Source organism: Falco biarmicus, chromosome W, assembly GCF_023638135.1.
Source record: "Falco biarmicus isolate bFalBia1 chromosome W, bFalBia1.pri, whole genome shotgun sequence".
Lineage (NCBI taxonomy): Eukaryota > Metazoa > Chordata > Aves > Falconiformes > Falconidae > Falco > Falco biarmicus.
In genome coordinates this window covers 6,333,175-6,351,927 of record NC_079310.1, presented here as the reverse complement: position 1 = coordinate 6,351,927, position 18,753 = coordinate 6,333,175, and the positions used below count along the sequence as shown (strand labels likewise).

General features: G+C 42.6%; 1 protein-coding gene across 1 annotated transcript in view; it reads left to right on the top strand.

Moving 5' to 3' along the window:
• The first annotated feature begins 330 nt into the window (after positions 1-330).
• The window catches only part of LOC130142073 (ubiquitin-conjugating enzyme E2 R2-like), a 28,521-nt gene continuing 10,098 nt past the window's right edge, over positions 331-18,753 (top strand). The window contains 3 exon segments of the mRNA XM_056323519.1: positions 331-587; positions 589-627; positions 17,261-17,347. Coding sequence (XP_056179494.1) covers positions 450-587; positions 589-627; positions 17,261-17,347 — 264 coding nt within the window. The 5' untranslated portion in view covers positions 331-449.

Here is an 18,753-nt window from a genome sequence, read left to right as displayed (position 1 = left end):
TCCTCAAAACCTATCCTTTGTACAAAACCTGCTCTTTTTTGACCATGTCTGTCAGCACAGCAGCTAGGGCCGGCTGTGCTCCACAGTACCCCACTTGTGACACCTGCACAGCACAGCCTCTTCAATCCCACTCACAGCCCAGCACATGGTTGCTCCCACAACAAACACTGTGGGACCAGGCCTCATTAGAGAGGACATGCAGACTACGACCTGTAGAGACTGATGAAATGGCAAGGAGCCATTTCAAAGGGAGCGCTGCCCCTTTAAGCGCGCCGGTAGGGGCGGGACGCGGAGCGGGGCGGCGCGCGGCGCGCTGAGGTCAGTGGCGAGCGGGCGCCGTCACAAAAGGAAGTGGCGGCGGCGGTGGCTGTCAGTGTGTGGAGGGGTGGGGGCCCGTGGGGTAGTGCAGTGGGAGGGCGCGGGCGGCAGGGGCCGCGCCGCGCCGCGCCATGGCCCAGCAGCAGATGAGCAGCTCGCAGAAGGCGCTGATGCTGGAGCTGAAGTCGCTGCAGGAGGAGCCGGTGGAGGGCTTCCGCATCACCCTGGTCGACGAGTCCGACCTTTATAATTGGGAGGTGGCGATCTTCGGGCCCCCCCAACACTCTCTACGAGGGCGGGTACTTCAAGGTACGGCCTTCTCCCCCCCCACCCTGTCGGTGGGCCCGGCCTCCCGCCGCTGCGGTGGTCCCGGGGAATCGTCGCTGGGGCCTGCGCGCATGCCCCTTGCCGCCTGCCGGGGCCTCTTTGTCGGGTTCGGGGGGACCCTGGCGCGGCGGCGGGCTCGCGGCCGCTGTCAGCCCCTTGGCGCCCTGCGGGAAGGGGTTGGGGCCTGTGGGAGGAGGGCGGGCAGACAGGCCCGGCGCCTGCAGACGGTACTGGGCTAGCTGCCCCGCCACTGCCGGCGGCGGGGCGACGGGGGCGGTCTGCGGGGCCGGCCGGCCGGGGCCTGCGGGACTCCTTCCTCCCTCGGGATGTGCATCCTGTGTAGGATGACTAATTAGGGGTAAAGGCTGTGTTTTCCTCAAAACTTCATGGGATTCGGGATTTATTTATTTTTTTTTTGTTTCGTGATCAGTTCCCCCACCCATCCCCATTTTCCTATTCTTTTCCAGACTTTTAGAGGGCAGCCTTCAAAGAGCTTCAGCAACACATAATCGATGAAAGTAGATAAATGCTTTCAATTCCTCTCTCGGTCTTCCTGTTAAAACAAAAACTTTTTGTGGTTGTTAACAGTAAACAAGAAATCTGGCACTGCTGTCCCAGAAAGGTAGACAACTTAAATTAGGGGTCCTCAAACTACGGCCCACGGGCCATATACGGCCCCCCAGGGTCCTCAATCCGGCCCCTGGTATTTGCAGAACCCCCCTGCTGGGGGTTGGGGGGGAAAACCAAGCAACCGCAGATGACCCCCTACCACTTCATCTGCGCCGGCCCCCTGTTAAAAAGTTTGAGGACCCCTGACTTAAATCCTTAAAACAACTGGAGGAATAATTGCATGTTTTAATTAAAAGAAGCAATTAAAAAAACCTTGGTGTCAACAGAAGATATGTTGCATTGGACCTACCCCTTTGCACTTGATGTACACTTAGGCTCTGGCAAAATATTGTCCCCTTTGGCTCCTAGGAGTTATTGTTTTAGTAGTGGCTTCTGCATCTCTCATTTCATACCCTTTGATTTCTGTCAAACTGAAAACGTTTCTGGATGATCTCTTTGCTTTGCTAACATACATCTTGGTCTCTCTGAGTCAAGGATTAAAAGCTTTGTTCCACAAAACAACCTGTAGCTTGGGTAATAATAGATTTGAGTCATGCTCGGTTCTGCCTTATTGTTTGGAAGAAAGGCAAGGCTTTGGCACAAGGCTTGCCTTTTGTAATAACTTGGCTGGCTTACTCATGTAGATGTGATAGGTATATTCCTAGATTGACCTCCATCTTTACTTATTCAGGAAGTTGCTCTAGTTTTGGGTTGGTAACTGGGTCATACTTACATCCAGGTGGCTTGGTGACCTCTTCCTGTGTTTACATTCCTCCTCATCTTTTCCTTTTTTTTTTTGAAGAAATCACAGTGGGTCAAAATACTTCTGTTTGGTTAGGGAGCTCTCTGGACTGTATGTTTGTAATTCTTTCTAGAAAGAAGCTGAAGCAGCCTGTGAAATAAATCGGGGATGTGCATTAACAAGTGTAGATTTAGGCAAGATTGCTGGTTGCCTTAACTCAGTATTATGAATGTGATATATTTTCTGATATTTATGTCCTTGAACTGTTGTGCCTTCTGCCTAATCCTGTGATGCTTATTTTGAGTGGGAGACTAAGGTCTCATGTTGCCTTCACCCTTCCACAGCAGAGGGATTATTTTTAAGAGGCATGGCTGGAGTTTGTCGTATGTAGTTTCTGTCTTTCCTCTTCTCCATGAGGAGCCATGCATGGTGTTTTTGTTTTTGGTAGCGTTTGATCTTTGGTTGTATGTTCTACGATCTGAGCCACTGAAAAAGTGGTCTTAGACCCTCATTTTCTCCTTAGGGAGAAGGAGTCTTATTGTCTGGAGAAGCAATGTTCTTGGCTTTCTCTGTATTGGGCCTTCAGGCAAACCTTTAGACGTGTTAGACTTGGCTTACTGAGTCATTTAGAAATAAGGTTAATACCCTAAATTTTATTTGGTGGGGTGACTACTTTGATATATTCAGTGTAAGGTGAGCACTAGATCAGATCGGCATCTGATTTATTTTCAGGTTTCTTGGCTTGATGAAATATCTAGCTTCATCTTAGTTTGTCGTCTTAGTTTCCTAAGATTAGGTAAGCAGGATTGTAAATATGTAATTACAGGATATAACTCTTAAACTTTGTGGTTATGAGAGTTTGGGAATTTTCTTCCACTTGAGGTATGGTTTGAGGGTAGGAACTGGAGAGAAAGTAAAAAGGCTTCTAGTTAAGCTCAAATATAAATATTCTGAGGAAAACCTGTTTAATGTGACCTTAATAAAGAAAGTGTTAGTGATGGTTGATTGGGAATACAAATGCTTGATTTGTGTTCATGGAGCTCTTCAAGCTGGTAACATCAGCTTTTGGCACCTTCTTTATTCTTGGAGAAACATGACCTTTTTCTCTAGGTTGTTGAACTAGCTGAATAAACTGAAACGAGGGAAGTGTTCTCTTTGCACCCCTTTGATGGGAGCTACTGCTGTTAAAGCTAGTTCAGCATTTTGACAAGTTCTGGTTTCAGTTGCTAATCCTTTAATTATCCTGCATTTGATAAATTGAAGCAGAAAACATGTACCCCTGAATGTTTGTTTAAATGATAGGTTATCAATACTTTAGTACTGGCTATAAAAGTCAGGGACTTATTAAAAATTTGAGCACAGCATCTAAGCATATTTTATCAACTAATATAGTGTGCTCAGATCTGCTGCAGTATTTCATAGTTTAGAACCTCCTAGCTACATGGAAAGGGAAGCAACCGCTTTGTGAAGAGTTGCTTCTATCAGTGAGGTATAGGAGCAGTCCTGAACTGCAAGCCCCCCCCCATGCAATCAGCTAAAGGTGCACATCTGCAGTGGAGGTTGTCACAAGTCCAGGTGTTTCTGCATGGCTGTCCTTATCCTTTTCAATTTTTGCCTTATCTAGTGACTTTATATAGCTATTCAGTATGACTGGACAATGTTTTGGGCAATCATTTGCTTAAGTTCTAGGTTACTACCCTCAAGGAAGGATTTGAGCTATTTCACATGCACTGGTTACATCATTCCTTGCTGGCAAGGCAAAAGTAGCTCAGGATTAGTGAAGTTAAGTCCTCCAAAGAGGTCCAGTGATAAGAGTAAATGTCTGTCCCTTAGCTGCTGTCAGCAAGAAATTGCCACTCTGGCTACAGTTTCTGGCAGTCAGTTGTGTTGGGGCTACAGATATTTGACTGCAATAGGTGAACTTGATTATTTTATATTTTTTTTGTCCCTGGCTCATTCAGAGTTTAAGGGTGGAAGGTGGGTAGACCTTGTGTTTCTAAGATACTGACTTGCTCACAGCTGATTCAGTTACCGAGGGTTTTTTGAGTGACAAAGGGAAGACTTCTCAGAATGAAATACTTCATGTCCAAGTCATAGTACTAGTTGTTTCTTTCTTAGGTCAGCTGGGAAGGACATGGTATAAGACTGGTCTTTAGATTGGACTTCACTGGACTATGTGGTAGTTCTGAATTGCTCTGGAAATGATGGGACTGTGTTTTTGTAGTTTTGCAGGCAGTGCCTGAGTAATAGAGAAACAAATTGTGCTGTCATCTGCAGAACTATGTGTGAGCAGTTCATCAATGCCACCTTTATGCTATAGGCATCTTCCATTCAGCTGAGAGGGTTCTTTGCTTAATGGCAGAACTTCTTCACCTTTTAGTTTTGGCAGCTGATGCTTAAATAGGGACCACCACAACAAAGGGTATTAAGCTGTAATCTGGTAGTGATAGGTGCTAGTTGGGATAGGTTTCAATGGCTGATCGTTGTGTGGTGAAACTTCTACCATCTCACTTGACTGTTGATCAGTCTTTTTCTGCCTTGAAATCCAGTGTCTGTCTTTGATGCTTGGGCCTTCAGAACCTGGAGGCTGATAAACCTCTGCCCAATACTTTGATCAAGCAATGTTTTCAGGATACTTAGAGTATTAATAGAAGGTACTTCCTGATGGTTGGCTTAGTTCTGTGTGTTTGGTGCAATTCTACCTTAGTATCACAGTTTTTTGATTGTTTTTAAAGGAAATTCTTCTCACTTTTATAGTTGAATGGTATTTTTGTGCTGGGAGCCAACCTTTCAGGAAAGGTACAAGTGAGAAATTATACAAATTGAAACTTCATTATTAAATGCATAGTGCTGCCCAGAAGCACAGTTTGACCAAGTATGCTGTGTCAAGAAGCATGTTTAATGTAGAACAACAGTCAATATTAAAAGTTCCTTTGATTTAGGCCGGGTAGATGAAAATGAATACACCTAACACACAAGGAAACAAGAAAAATGAACTGCGTTGTTAGAGTTGCTATTTGATAGTTCTTAAGGCAATTTATTTCATGAGGTGTTTCTGCTTGAAAGAGCATGTTTTGATACAAGTTAAGGGAGGGAAAGAACCCAAGCATTATGCTTAGTTTTCTCAAGTAATTTGGGGGTTAAATACTTGTCAAGGCATTCTTTTCCTTGCTTTTTGTAACTGTTAACCAGGTGCTGTTTAGAGTTCTGTATTGTTGGATCTCAGCTTCTTCAAAGTGATTTGTTTTGATTTCAAAGCAATTTGCAATATGTGGGAATAATTTTTTCAGAGCAGTGAATTGAGATGTAATTTACTTATAGATAACTGATGGCAAGTATGAGCACCATGTTTAAAAGTTTGGTATTGTAGGCTACTTCCCAGAAAGCTTAAAATGAAGCAAATGAATGTTTACCAGTAACAACTTTTAACTCCACAAAAATATTCCTTAGTGCCAAGGGAAAAATTTGTGGTGCTCTCAGCACAAAAGCTGCTTTCTGCAGGCCTCTGTTGTTAGGTGCTACAGAGCTTCTCTCTATGTATTTAATCTTCTATTTTTGTTGCTTTTAGGTATCATCAATGCTAATAAACAGAGGCTTGATGCAGTAGAGGGGTATGGTGCTGCAGGTGAATAGAGGCTGGATTTGCTTGGTCTGGGTCTGAAGAGCTCCCATTCAGAGCAGGCTATCTCTAAAGCAAAACAGCTGCTAAGCTGTCTGCAGGCAGGGAGGCAAGAAACTTCTGATGTTAGTTCACTGATCATAAGCACAGTTATGATCTCTAACTCTCAGGCCTAGAGAATACCTGATTGACCCTTACTCTGCTTTACATATAGTCTCTTGGATGGTTACATCTGTGAGCCCCACAGAACCCCCCAGACAACTCATCCAGCCTGTAGCCTGTTCTGGACAGTTGCCTAGCCTCCGGAGGCAATGGGCAAGGTAATGATGGTAGCCAGCTCCTAGCCTTTTCACTAGGGCTCCTCTGATCCAAGTAGAGTTATTGTGTATGCTAAGAAGAACAGATAGTGATTTCCAGTTCTAATGCTGCCTGAAAACACAAGATCATGTGCAATTAGGTCCTGCTGTATGGCAAGAAGAGGGCTGTAGCACAGCCAATCTCTACCATTAGAATAAAAATTGAAAGCTTTCCATTTGGAAAGATGGAGCACTGTCAGTTTGCATAATTGTCCCATTGTTTGGCTCTTTTTCTATGAGTTTGCATTGTTATACAAGAAAAAATAAATATTCATGCTATTTTACCTTATCCAAGGATCATTCTGTGCAAAGAACTGAGCCTCTTGAAATTTCTTGCCTAGTATTGCAGTGATGTTATGCTAGTGTAAGAGTGTGGGACCACATCTGTAACTTCTCAAAAGCTCAAGCATGTTTTTACCTTGCTGTTTCTGAAGTCATGCTTACATTGCCTGCTATTTTACATAGTGATATATTCGCATTCAGTATCTTCTTTTTAATAGCACTTTAGGACTACTGCATGATGCTCACTTTGCATCTAAAGGGTAGGAAATGCCAGGGGGGAAAAAAAACCCACATGCTTGCAGAACCTTAACTGTAGTCTTTGATATGCAGTTTGGCTGTGTAGTTTATGGCCATTATCAGGCATTCATAGTAATTAATAGTATAGACTAAACAGTGGAGACTATGTTGAGCTTAAGTGTGAGTTAGTTTGCTATATTTCAAACTTACAGATGGGCTGGTATGTGGCTGGACTGGAGGTTATGTGACTCAATATAGCAGGCCCTTATAACTTGAGCTATATGTGATCAGGTGTGTGCATATACATATGCATGTGCACAAATTAGCTTGCTATTTCCAGAGTGTTACTTCATTTTTAAAGCCTTAGTGTTTTATCTAGCATTTTGAGTTAGAATTGCAGTTAATCTTACTAAGCTCTTGCAGTAGTGACTTAGTGAGAATGTTTCATCTCACCAGACCAGTTTTAATAGTAATAACTTTGGCATTGTGTACCCTCCCCTCTGAAGCACTAGTAGCCAAGATGAGCCAAATTGATTGCCTATCTCCACATTTTCTGAAATATCTAAAATGCATGAATATTTGACCAGTGGCCTACAAATAGGAGAAAAATGATAAAGTTACTGAATTGGGGTGCATGTGGGATATTTTGGACTCTTGCTTGACTTGAAGAAATGTGACCTTAAGACTTCCTGGATATTTGGGGTTTTTTTAATTGAGGCTATCTCCTGAAGAACAAGGGGAACATAAAGGGGCTGTGGATGACACTTTCAGATATCATATATTTGTAATTAACAAAGAGAAGGTTGTCCAGCAGGCAGGCTGTGTCTTTGTGTCTTACTCCTTAAGGTTTTAGTACTAGAAGCATGATGTATTCCCATTGGTCTGTTTTGTTCTCTTAAAATTATACAGGCAATTTAGAAATTCAGGTAAAGGGCTTTTGCTTAGGAAACCTAAGTTCGTAGCAGTAGGGACACATTTGCAATAGCTATGTGACTCTTCAAGATGTATCCCAGTTAAAGTATTTAAAACATTTTAATGTGCATTGTAACAAAATAGAGGGGGTTAAGATGCAAACCCTTTTGCCATTGGAAACTCATTGGAACAGTGTAAAGCCCAGTGTTTAGCCAGTTATGCCACTTGACCCAAGTCTTCTGTGAAAGACATTTCTCCATTGTGCAAAAAATCTTGGTTTTAAATTAATTCTTAGATGACTTTGCAGCTAGAAACCTTTTGTGCTCAGACCTAGGCCAAGGCTGTAATAATATTCTCTTTTGCAGTGTCATCTCTGGCCTTGTCAAAGCAAAAGTTATGCAATGGAGTAGCTTTGACTTATAATACACTTTGTGAAGATGCATTTGTTCTTGCATAGTCTGCTCATATAAGCCTCTAATTCATGGATGTAAACTACACTGGTGTGCGAATGTTTGCTTATCTTTGCTAGAATAACTAAGTATTCACTTTTAATAAAAGAATGGGCTTATGTATGGAAGAAAAATGAATTTCATCTTAGCGCTCATGGTTACTTCTCTTGCAGAATAGTAACTGTACTCACACTTAGTAGCTGAATGCCTTTCAGTAGTGTATTAAGAAGTATAACTTTAAAGGTACAAAACAGACCTTAACCTCTCAAATGTCTTGTAGTTATCTAAATCCCTTCTAACTTGTCATTTATGTGGTAACAAAATGCCCATACCAAAATGTTTCAGATGGTGTGTGGTGCTTTTCAGTTAAGGTGAAAAAGTCTTGTCTGTTCTTAGACAGCTTGCTGAAGTGTCAATATCATTACCTAACCTCTTTTGTTGTGACCATAAGTTATTTAAGATGCTAAGAAAAAAAAAGTCACTGAAGCTCAACTCTTATTGGAAACTTAGTGTTCAAATTCAGTGGATCATGGTAACATTTCTTCTTGTATAATTTTGTAAGTGTCTGTTTCTTGAGGCAACCATAGTAGTCTTTTGTGTTTAAACAATTCTCTATAGAGGACCTGTTGTCACTTCTTTGAAAGACCAGTGAACTTCTAAATGAAAGTAGGTGTTTCATATTGCTGTATGATCTCCATTGGAGTATATAAAAGTTTTTAGACCAATATAGAGCATTATTTCCATTTCTCAGTGCCTGCCAGAAATCTTATGTGCTTCAAAGTTTGACAGATTTTTTTTTTTTTTCTGTGAAATGTAACTCTCTTTACCTGCTAGTAGCAGTCTTTCATTTGTGTGGAAGAAGCTTGGCTGCCTTTGGCCTGAAATACAGCACTAGTGGCACTATTGGGGGAAGTTGGATAGGTGGGGTAGACTTCACTGAGTCTGTGAACATTCTGGCTTTTACATTTTGGGGTTGGCTGGATTATTTTGGAAAACTTAATATTGAAGTTTGTTTTGACTCTCAGAATTATGGGCAGACTTATCAGGAGCCTAAAGACTATCCTCAGCAGGGTCATTGTGGAATGTCACTCTGGAGCTCTATTTTTAAATGGCAACAATAGCACGGTTCATGGTCTTGAACCCATATAATCAATGGCTGTTCTCCACTTGGAAAGAGATCGTAGTTGTATTGGCTGATACTAAGGAGGGATGGGGTGAGAAGGCTGCTAGTCTTGGCTGCTTTCTTCTGGATGTTATGGAATAAGTCTGGCTTCTAGTGCTATTGGAAGTGATACTTGGATTTCACTGATTTGAAGTAGCCCCCTTAATGTTCAACTTAAATATTAACAATAATTTGTCCATCCAAGTTGTAGGCTTATCCTGTGCTTGTGTATTTAGTTGTTCACTTTGGTTTGCAGAGTGATATGCTTATGCTTGGGCTCTTCAACCAGGGACCATATTTTGCCTGCAAGGGGCAATTCAGTAACAGTCTGGCAATAAACAAAAGCTATGAAAAGCCATGCTGCTTAATGGTAATGTCCATGGAGACCACAGCTAGGCTGGCTGCTGTAGGTATGTGCTGCCTGCCTTAGCCAGAGAGCTTCCTGATGGCAGTTGTAGGTGTGATGCTAAGTGGTAGATCGGGTCAGGTTGGGGTAAGGGTAGTGAGTAACCATCCCAAAGCATGGCGTTGCCTGTTCCCAGGCCTCATGGGTGTGCAGTGATATGTCACATAGGGATATCTTCAGCAATATTTGGCACATTTGCCATACTTGATCTTGCCTGCTGTCTGAGTAGGTAATGCCACATAGCTCTGTGCAATGGCAGAGGCATGGAGGAAGGCTCTAGTGTGCTTGGCCCAAAAAGACCTGTTGTTGTGATGCTACCAGACCTCTCTATCTGACTTAGGCTTGGATTCCCAAAGACCATCTCAGGTGTCTCCCTCTTAATCTCTCTTCCTATACTGGACTGACTATATTTTGGGACATGACTGAGGGCTAATATAAGGTCACCATGTGTGACCTGATTAGAGCTCCTGGTGTCTCAGCCTTGTTCTATTTCATCTTCCCCTCTGCAGCTATCAGCTTTGAGCATGTGGGTGGCTTTCACCTGTTTCCAAGAGAACACTGAAATATTTTTGACCTGCCTGCTTCTAAAATGGCTAGTTTCTGCTATTAAAACAAAAGTAGGCTTGCTGGTGACGCTAGGGAGATCCTGTGAGTTAATTTCAGCAGATCCAGCAAAGCTCTGGATGGAGGTTAGTGGATAGAAAAACTCTTGAGATGTTGGAAGGCTGCATCAATTCTGTATCTTTAACTCTTGTATGCACCAATTTATTTGTCATTTCCTAGCTGTCTTATACCCCCCAGTTATGAGCTAATGCATGCTGAACAAGTAAGCTTTGGTGTTTTTTTTTCCCTTCTCATTAAGTACAGAGTTCTGTACTCTAGAAAGAATAGATACAGTATGCTTCCTAGAACAAACTATAAATAGTGATTTTGGGGTTTTTGCGTTGTAATCTAAACTGCTTTAGTAAGTTAAGATGAGGTTTAAAGTATATTATTGACATGCTTCTGAGTTCTGTTGAGCTTGTCACCTGAAGTGCAATTACCCAGGCTATACCACAATGCTGAGCTAAAAACACGTGGGCAGAAAGCCAAATGCTACACTTAGCAAGCACTTTAAATAGGAAACTACAGTACAACTGATTTGCAGGTACCTTTCCTTTTATAAGGAAAACTACCAGAGGCTGCTTTGCCTTAATTATGAATGCATTGATAAATGCTGTTGTATAGTATTTACCTGCTAAAATAACATTTGGTCACAGCTTAATGTGATTGTTATGTAGAGTTTGAGGTTTCAGGCAGACTATAAAGTGTCTTCCTCCTTTAGTTTTGTTAACTCTGTATTAATAGGTATGATAAAAAGACTACATAAGGCTTTCTCCAGTGGTGCTGTGTCAACCATGACTAACCATCAAGGTTCACAGTACTAAACAGTTGAGATAATTTTATAGTGTTTGTCTGTATTGCAGCAATGGCACATTTCACACTTGACCAGTCTCAAGCACAGTAGTGGTCTGGTAGTGACAGTATGATATTTAACACTAGTTGTGAATTGACCAAGTTTGAGTAGTTTTTTGTAGCCTGTGCTTAATCCTGTGTTGCCATGGTTAGACTGCTACCAGTATCTGTGCTAACAGATGCAAAGCTAGTACAGTTGCAGCTGTAAATCTGTGTAAGTCACAGCAGCAAGGGCCATGTAGACATAAACTTGGAAAGCTGCTCTTGAATGGCTTTGAATGCTGATAGTACAAAGATGCTGGTAGCTTGGTTAAATTCTACCACCAAAACTTGGCTTAACTGTTTCTGTTGGCTTATCCCATATTTTGCAAGATGTAAACTCTGATTAAAGCTCTTGTGATTGAAGTTGTGATGCCTTCTTTTTTGGGGCTCTAACATAGATGGATTGGAGGAAGGGGAGTGCTATGCAGGGTCTTATTTCCCTACTTTTATTGTTATGAAGCTCCTAGAAACTGTATTGTATCTTCTGAGGACTTTGCTCCTTGCTGAATTGGCCACCAGGTTTCATGGCTGCCACAGTAGGAGTCTGACAGCTTAAGCCTTGCTTAGTTAAAGCATACATATAGCTATGGGGATTATACAATTATTTGTGGAAGTTCTGTGATCTTTTTAAAGACATGTATATGGGCATACATTGCATACGAGTAAGGCCTAGCTGAGCTTGGTAAGTATTATAACAAATATTGAGCCACTCTGCTTTTCTTGGTAACAGAAAGCAAAATAGGAGACTTCAGTGAATTATTGAGAGTGACATCATGAGCATGCATAAAACTGGTTTGGATGTATACACCTGTGATTGAATCTTCCCTTTCATAGCTTAAATTCCAGGGCACTAAGGCAATCGGACTTCTTCCAGCCTTACAGGAAACCTCACTTCTGAGGGTATAATTCAAACAAATCTGTTCCTATGAAAGGAACAGGAGATTCTTAGGACAGAAGATCTCAAAGGCTTTCTTTTCTGCAATTTCAGTAGCTAAATTTCAAAATACCAGATTCTGGCAGCTGGTTTCCTAGAAGTCATGGTGAACAGAAGGGAAGCCCAAGATAGATAAGCTGAGGTGCTGGTATTGATGAAGTGGTTGTCTTGGCAACTGCAGTCACTTAAATCTCTAGGAAAATAAATAGCAAATGTTAAGATTGAGAAATGGTGATAGGTTGACAGAAGAACCTGGAGCAATGAGCAGCTTGAGGCTTATCCAAGGAATTGATTTGACTACAGTAGGAAGCTGCTGTTTTCAGTGGTGGGATCCTTGAGTGATGCAACCTTGATGGTTCTCATCTTGTAATGATAGTGTGTCTGGTTGCCCTCTTCTTGCATGAAGTAAGATCCTTGGAGAAATGCTGACCTCCCAGAGTATGTTCATTCTCAGAAGAGTGGCAGATGAATGTGGTGTGAATTCAGGTACTACTGGAGTACTTAATTTTGCAGCCCCGTTGTTCAATGTAGTTGTACAAATATTGCAGAAATTCAGAAACCTTATGTATATGCATGCCTTTGTATAATAAATATTGGGCTGCTTGTTGAAACGGTGTGCAAGTTAGGAGTGATCCCCCTTGCACCCAGCGCTGCAATAAACATACCTGCTTTATAATTCTCCTCGAGTTGTAGAGTTCGATTCTGCACATCACAGGTACCCAGGATATCAATCCTGTGCACACATAACGGGAAGTTTTCCACATGTGCTGCTAGAGATGCCAGTAATGTAGCATGATACTTTGAATAAGCAGCCTCAAATATTCCTGCCACTGCTCCAGTAAAACTATTTTTGTAAATAAAAGAATTGGAAAACCACTCTTTTCTGAAGTGTATGCAAACAGTTTCTAGAACAGTTGCACTAATGTTAAGAGTTTTACTGGTTCAGGTACCGGCATCCTCAGCTATACCTGCAGTAGGGCTATTTAAAGTGCCAGATTTTCCTCTAAAGCAGAGACCTAAGAGGAGATGTATGATCTGAAGTAAAATTTAGGTGCAGTATTGCCAAGTATCTTTGGCTCCTTCAGCAACTATTAGACACTATAGGGAGACTTAAGTTTCACACATCTGAAGTTTATTCTTCCTATTTTGCCCAAATGGGGAAGTCAGTGTGTTTATACAGATACAAATAAGAACAGTCATCTTTCTGCCCAGAAAAGTCATACAGACTAGCTTCACTATATAACACAGTGAAGGTTGAATTGGAGGCAGAATCTAGTAATATTTCGGCATGGGAATTCCCAGGGAAGTACAGAAACATCAGTATGATGGGAAACTGAAATAGCTTTAGCACTCAGCTCCTGTGGTCAAAGCTGTTGGGCTGGCGGCTTGCTGTATGCAAGAGGACCAAATAGTTCTGTTTGGGTCTTGTATAGCTGCTGGTAATTGCCTTATCTGTGATGAGGTGGCAGACAAATACAAAACCTGAGTGAAAATGGGCAGGTTATAAAAAATATTTGGATGGCTCAGGATGCCACAGTTTCCAACTCAATCTCTTTTTCTGGATGCTACATCTCCTGCAGTTGTTGCAATGATGGTGTTTTTCTGCAGTGTCATGTGAAGTCAAACTGACAATAAAAGTAATGGAAGTGAACCTGGCAGTTGTTAGCCTAATGTAGGTGAGTGTTCCTGTAATCTGCCCCTCTGCCTGAGCTCTGAGGGCACTGACCTGCAGTTTTGGGAAAAAAATTGGCAAAGCAACACAGATGTGTCTTGGGTTTATATGAAGGAGTTCAGAAGTCTGGCCCCATCTAGAAATTATTTTGCTTTGCCATTATCAGTCTGGTACATATAGCTGAGGCAGGAAAAACCTCTCTGTTGAACCATGGGCACTGCAGTACTGACCTGTGCACAGCTGGAAATGGGCACCTGCTGGCCCTGTGCTGGTGGGGCCATGCTTGGTTGTGTAATCAGGGAGGGGAACTGCTTCAAGAGTACAGGTGGCCTCTGGCTGTAAGAAAATTCTTATTCAGCTTCCAGCCTGTCTCCAGCAAGCTCTTAACAGGAGTGTTAACAGCTGCTGCGTCTGAAGCTTTGCCCTATCCAAATAGAAGTAACAAACCTGAAGTGCAGGCACTAATAAGGATGCCAGGGAGCAAGGCAGTAAAATGGGAAACAAAGTGACTGTGCTGGTAGCAATAGTCTTAAAATGTGTTGTGGTGTAACTTGGAGGCTTAAGTTCTTGTGTGGTAACCATAACTGCCTATAAAGGGCTGAATCTTTTGCCAGGTTGGTCTATTGAGTGTAACATCAGGGGAGTTTATTCTTTTTCTAGGGACTATAAGCATGACTAGTTAGAAATTGGGGAAGGAGGGAATGAGTTGATGACTTGTCTCCACCTTCCTGCCCATTGAGTATGTTCAATGGTGCCAAAGAGCCATGGTGAGCAGGCAGCTAAAATCAGGACACTGAAATAGGATTATTACTGTTCAGTTTAGGTTCAGCTGGAGAAGTCAAGCACGTGGTAAATGCAGTAATGGTTGGGTACTTGTAGATGGGGGACTGAGCTGCATCTTTAGTCCTCCTAAACGAACTTGTTTGGCCGTAACTGAGCTAACAACAAGCTGCCCTAAAACTCTGTCACTCTCTAGTACCTAGCAGTACCTGGCTGAACTTACTAGAAATAAGCTTAGATAGCTGATTTGCCTTACATAAGTGAAATTGTAGGGGCAAAACCTTTCTTTGAGCTACTGCTTTATTTAAAAATAATTATTGCTTAACTTGATCTTTTTGTCTTGACATGTTTAGAATTGGGCTTTTAGTGGGGAAAAAAAATACCTGTAATCCTGGCTGTTGCTGCATCTTTTGGTTGCCTAGAAACTATACCTGTGTAGAAAACACATAGGTTCTGCTGAGGAATCTTGTAGCTAGCTCAACCCTGAGTTTTGTTGTCTCTTGCTTTTTTTTAATTTCAGTCCTTGGGCTGTTTTATGTCTTAAATTTTGCAAAACTGCACGTAAGCACAGGAATGGGCTTTCTTGAGAAAACTCCAGTGGTCCAGAGGAGTCTGTAGCTACATGATACAAATGCTTGAGCTGAAGTCAATCTGCTCTGCCTTGGGTAAATCCCTGCTCTGCTCCTAGTGCAAGGTGGCATGTTGTAGAGCCAGGCGCTTCCTTGCTGCAGCAGCCGCTCTTCTGCAATGGTGTGGTGACAAGAGGCACTTGCTTGCTGCTCTTGGAGCAATGCCATTTGTGTAACTGACCTTAAACTGTGGGCTAGGATTAAGTAGACGATAAGTTTTTGGTTGTGTGTGCTGTGGCAAATGACTGAGTCCTCACCTCACAGTACTTATGTAACAACCCCACATACAGTTGGTATTATGAGGGTGTGTGCAGAATGTAAAGCCACATGAGATGCTGAATTTGTTTCATAAAGGTGAACAGAAAACCTTCTTTTCCTGGCTACCTGGCACTCTGGCCTCAAAATTTGGGTTACAAGGCAAAAGCATATGCCAATCTAAGTAAAACTGTAGCCAGGTACTACTCGCTGGATTACTGATCCATTTTGTTTGCCTGCTTATGTTTTTGGGAATAAAACTTCTCATAGCTTGTTCTGTTGAACAAGGTCAGTGCCCCATATCAAAGTTGCATGGTTAAATCCTTAAGAGGAAGGGGGTGACCCAGGATTCTGCTCTTGCTGTATGTGACCTGCTTTTGGAATATCTTATTGCATTCTCAGTTGCACATGAGCCTGGCTGTGGTGTGGGTGCCAGGAGATGTTTCTCTGGAGGTGCCGCACCATATTGCTGGGACTTTCTTGGTGGGTTGAGCAGTGCCAAGGGTATTTGTTCCACAGCACAGAAACCAGTGTGTGAGTTGCCCTTTCAGAGGGGGAAGCATTTTTGGCACTTTATCAGTCTAGGTTCAGCCCTCTTTCCTACTGGCTGGCTTTTCTGACTGCCGTGAATGGCAGCACAGAGAAGTTAATATCCAGAGCTGGGATCTCTGTAGTCTTTCCACAACTGACTCAGCTCAAAGTCTTGCCTCACAGCTGGCTTCTGACTGCTGGAAGGTAATATTTGCTATTATTGCCCATCGATAATAAATCAGTACAACTTGATGAATCAGTCACAGATGGTATTCAGACTTGGAAATGCTTGTGGTGGCAAGAAATATAGTATTAGGACCACAAGTAGATGGACCAGTTTAACTCTTACACAAGAAAGGCAAAAAAAAATCTTTGGATCTCAATTGAGCAAGTATTTAACAATTTTAATTATTCTTTCTGTGCAAGAAAAAAGCTATTGCACTGGCAAATGTAAAACAGGCCTTTTCACCTTAGCAAATGTTTATAGCATGCATTTGAACCTAGCAAGACAGCAACATCTTGAGTTCTAGCTTTTCAAATATAGTTTACCCTGTTAAACATAAGTTGTTGAATAATACCACTTGTATTAGGACTTGGTAAATGTCTTTTGCTTTGTTTTCTGAGCATTACCACTCTAGGTAAGGCCTGGTGTTTAGACTTCTCTTGCGCAGTGTTTTGCTCATAAGAAACAGTAGAGTTATACTATGGGCCCACATGGGCAGATTGTTTTGCCGATTGACTGGATACTAAGCAAAAGTGAACTCCAAATCAAATATAAGGATAAATGCAGCTCATTATATTAAAATACAATAAAGGAAAAATAGCACGCAATATGATAAAGGGAACAGTACTAGTTATTATGCACAATAGGATAAAAGAGCAATAAGAGCGAAGCATCAGACCATTACTGCAAAGCATTACAGAGACTGAGAAAAGGAGACATCACCCATTACCACCTTAACATCACTCAGGCCCACCCTTTTTTCTGGGAAGCCCCATTGCAGCCGGTGCCAGGAGTCTCTCGGTAACTGGGAAAATTCCTACGCAGTGTGTCCACCTGTAGATGAGGCTTCTGGCCCAGTCCCGGAGCTTGCCTGCCTTAATACTCAGTGGAAAACAAAAACAAACTTTTAAGTTTAGGCTAAGTGCAGGCGTGTACTATCTCATGGTCTGTAAGGTTCACACGTGCCAGGGATGATGGCCAGATGCCCGAGCATGGTGGAGTTACTGTTATGACACAGCTGCACACAATATTTATTGTCTGGATGTTCCTGCTCATATCTTGTTTGGGGGGGGCGTGCTCAAGACAAACAGCACCTGCTCATTGAAGTTGTTCTTGAGCTCCCTGTCCAAGTTAAGCAATCCCTAATTAAAGGCAAAGGCTTTTTCATAAGCAACAATCGATTTAATAAATTTCCACCACAGGCACTGATATATAAAGTGAACTATTTAATGGACTTAATAGAAATTTTTTCCATGTTTTCACTGCAGTTGTTGATTTATTTTTTTTGTTTTGTTTCATAACTAAAATACTTTTTTCCAGGCTCACATTAAATTTCCTATTGACTATCCATATTCACCACCTACCTTCCGATTTCTGACCAAAATGTGGCACCCCAACATCTATGAGGTAAGGTGTTCCTTAATTTTTCTCAGGCATGTGAGGTTTTCTATGTCTTCAAACTTCTAGATGTATTGAAGGTACTAAATGTCTCTAGCCATAACTAAAGTGGTTATCTGTTTCTGTTTTTAAATGTCAGCTTCATGGTTGCAGAGTTAAATCTAAATGTTGTAGGAAATGCTGTTCCTGTAGGCAGGGATAGTCTTTTTTGTACCTTCAAGTGTAGCAGGCAGCCCCAGTGTGGTGGTTTGACCCTGGTGGAATGCCAGGTACACACCAAAGCCACTCTATCACTCCCCTCCTCAGCTGGGGGGGGGGAATATAACAAAAGACTTGTGGGTCAAGATAAGGACAGGGAGATCACTTGGCAATTACAGTCATGGGCTTGGGGAAATTAGTTTATTACCATTCAAATCGGGAAAAAAAACACTTCCCCCTCACCCTTCCCTTCTTCCTGGGCTTAACTTAATTCCTGATTTCTCTACCTCTTCCCCCTGAGCAGTGCAGGGGAACAGGGAATGGGGGTTACAGTCAGGTCATCACATGTTGTCTCTGCTGCTCGCTCCTTCTTCCTTGCACTCTTCCCCTGCTCCAGCATGGGGTCCCTCCCACAGGGGACAGTTCTCCATGAACTTCTCCAACATGGTTCCTTCCCATGGGCTGCAGGTCTTCATGAACTCTTCCAGCATGGGTCCCTCTCATGGGGTCACAAGTCCTGCCAACAAACCGCTATTAGCATGGGCATTCACCTGCTCCCGTGTGGAGTCCTCCATGGGCTGCAGGTGGCTATCTGCTCCACTGTTGACCTCCATGGGTTGCAAGGGGGACAGCCTGCCTCACCATGGTCCTCACCATGGGCTGCTGGAGAATCTCTGCTCTGGCACCTGGAACACCTCCTCCCCCTCCTTCACTGACCCTGGTGTCAGCAGAGTTATTTCTTTCACATAGTCTCACTCCTCTCTCCCACTGGCGCAGATTTTTTTTTTTTTCTTCCCTTCTTAATATGCTATCACAGGCACTACCACCATCACTGATCACTGTTGCTATCTGTAGCTGTGATCACTGGCTTGGGCTCAAAGGCATGGATGCTATTGCTGTGAGCAGTGCTACTTTATTTTGGCTTCTGTGTGTTGATCAGTGTTGGAGTGTCTTTGGGATGTAGCTGAGACCAGGTGCATTAGGAACTGGCAACCTGTGGTCTTGAAAAGAACTGATCTGCAGCTTCTCTCTTGTTCCTATCATCAACCTGTACCTTGGATCAGGGTGAAAGGGGACAGCATGAGGGCTGCCCATCAGCTGAGGCTGTGCCACCTGAAGGTGTGGGGCTACCTCTGGGAACTTATAAGTCATCTCAGCAGCTGGCTGCAAGAGGCAGCAAGCTAGCAGGGCCTGGAGAGGCTACATCTGCTGGCCAT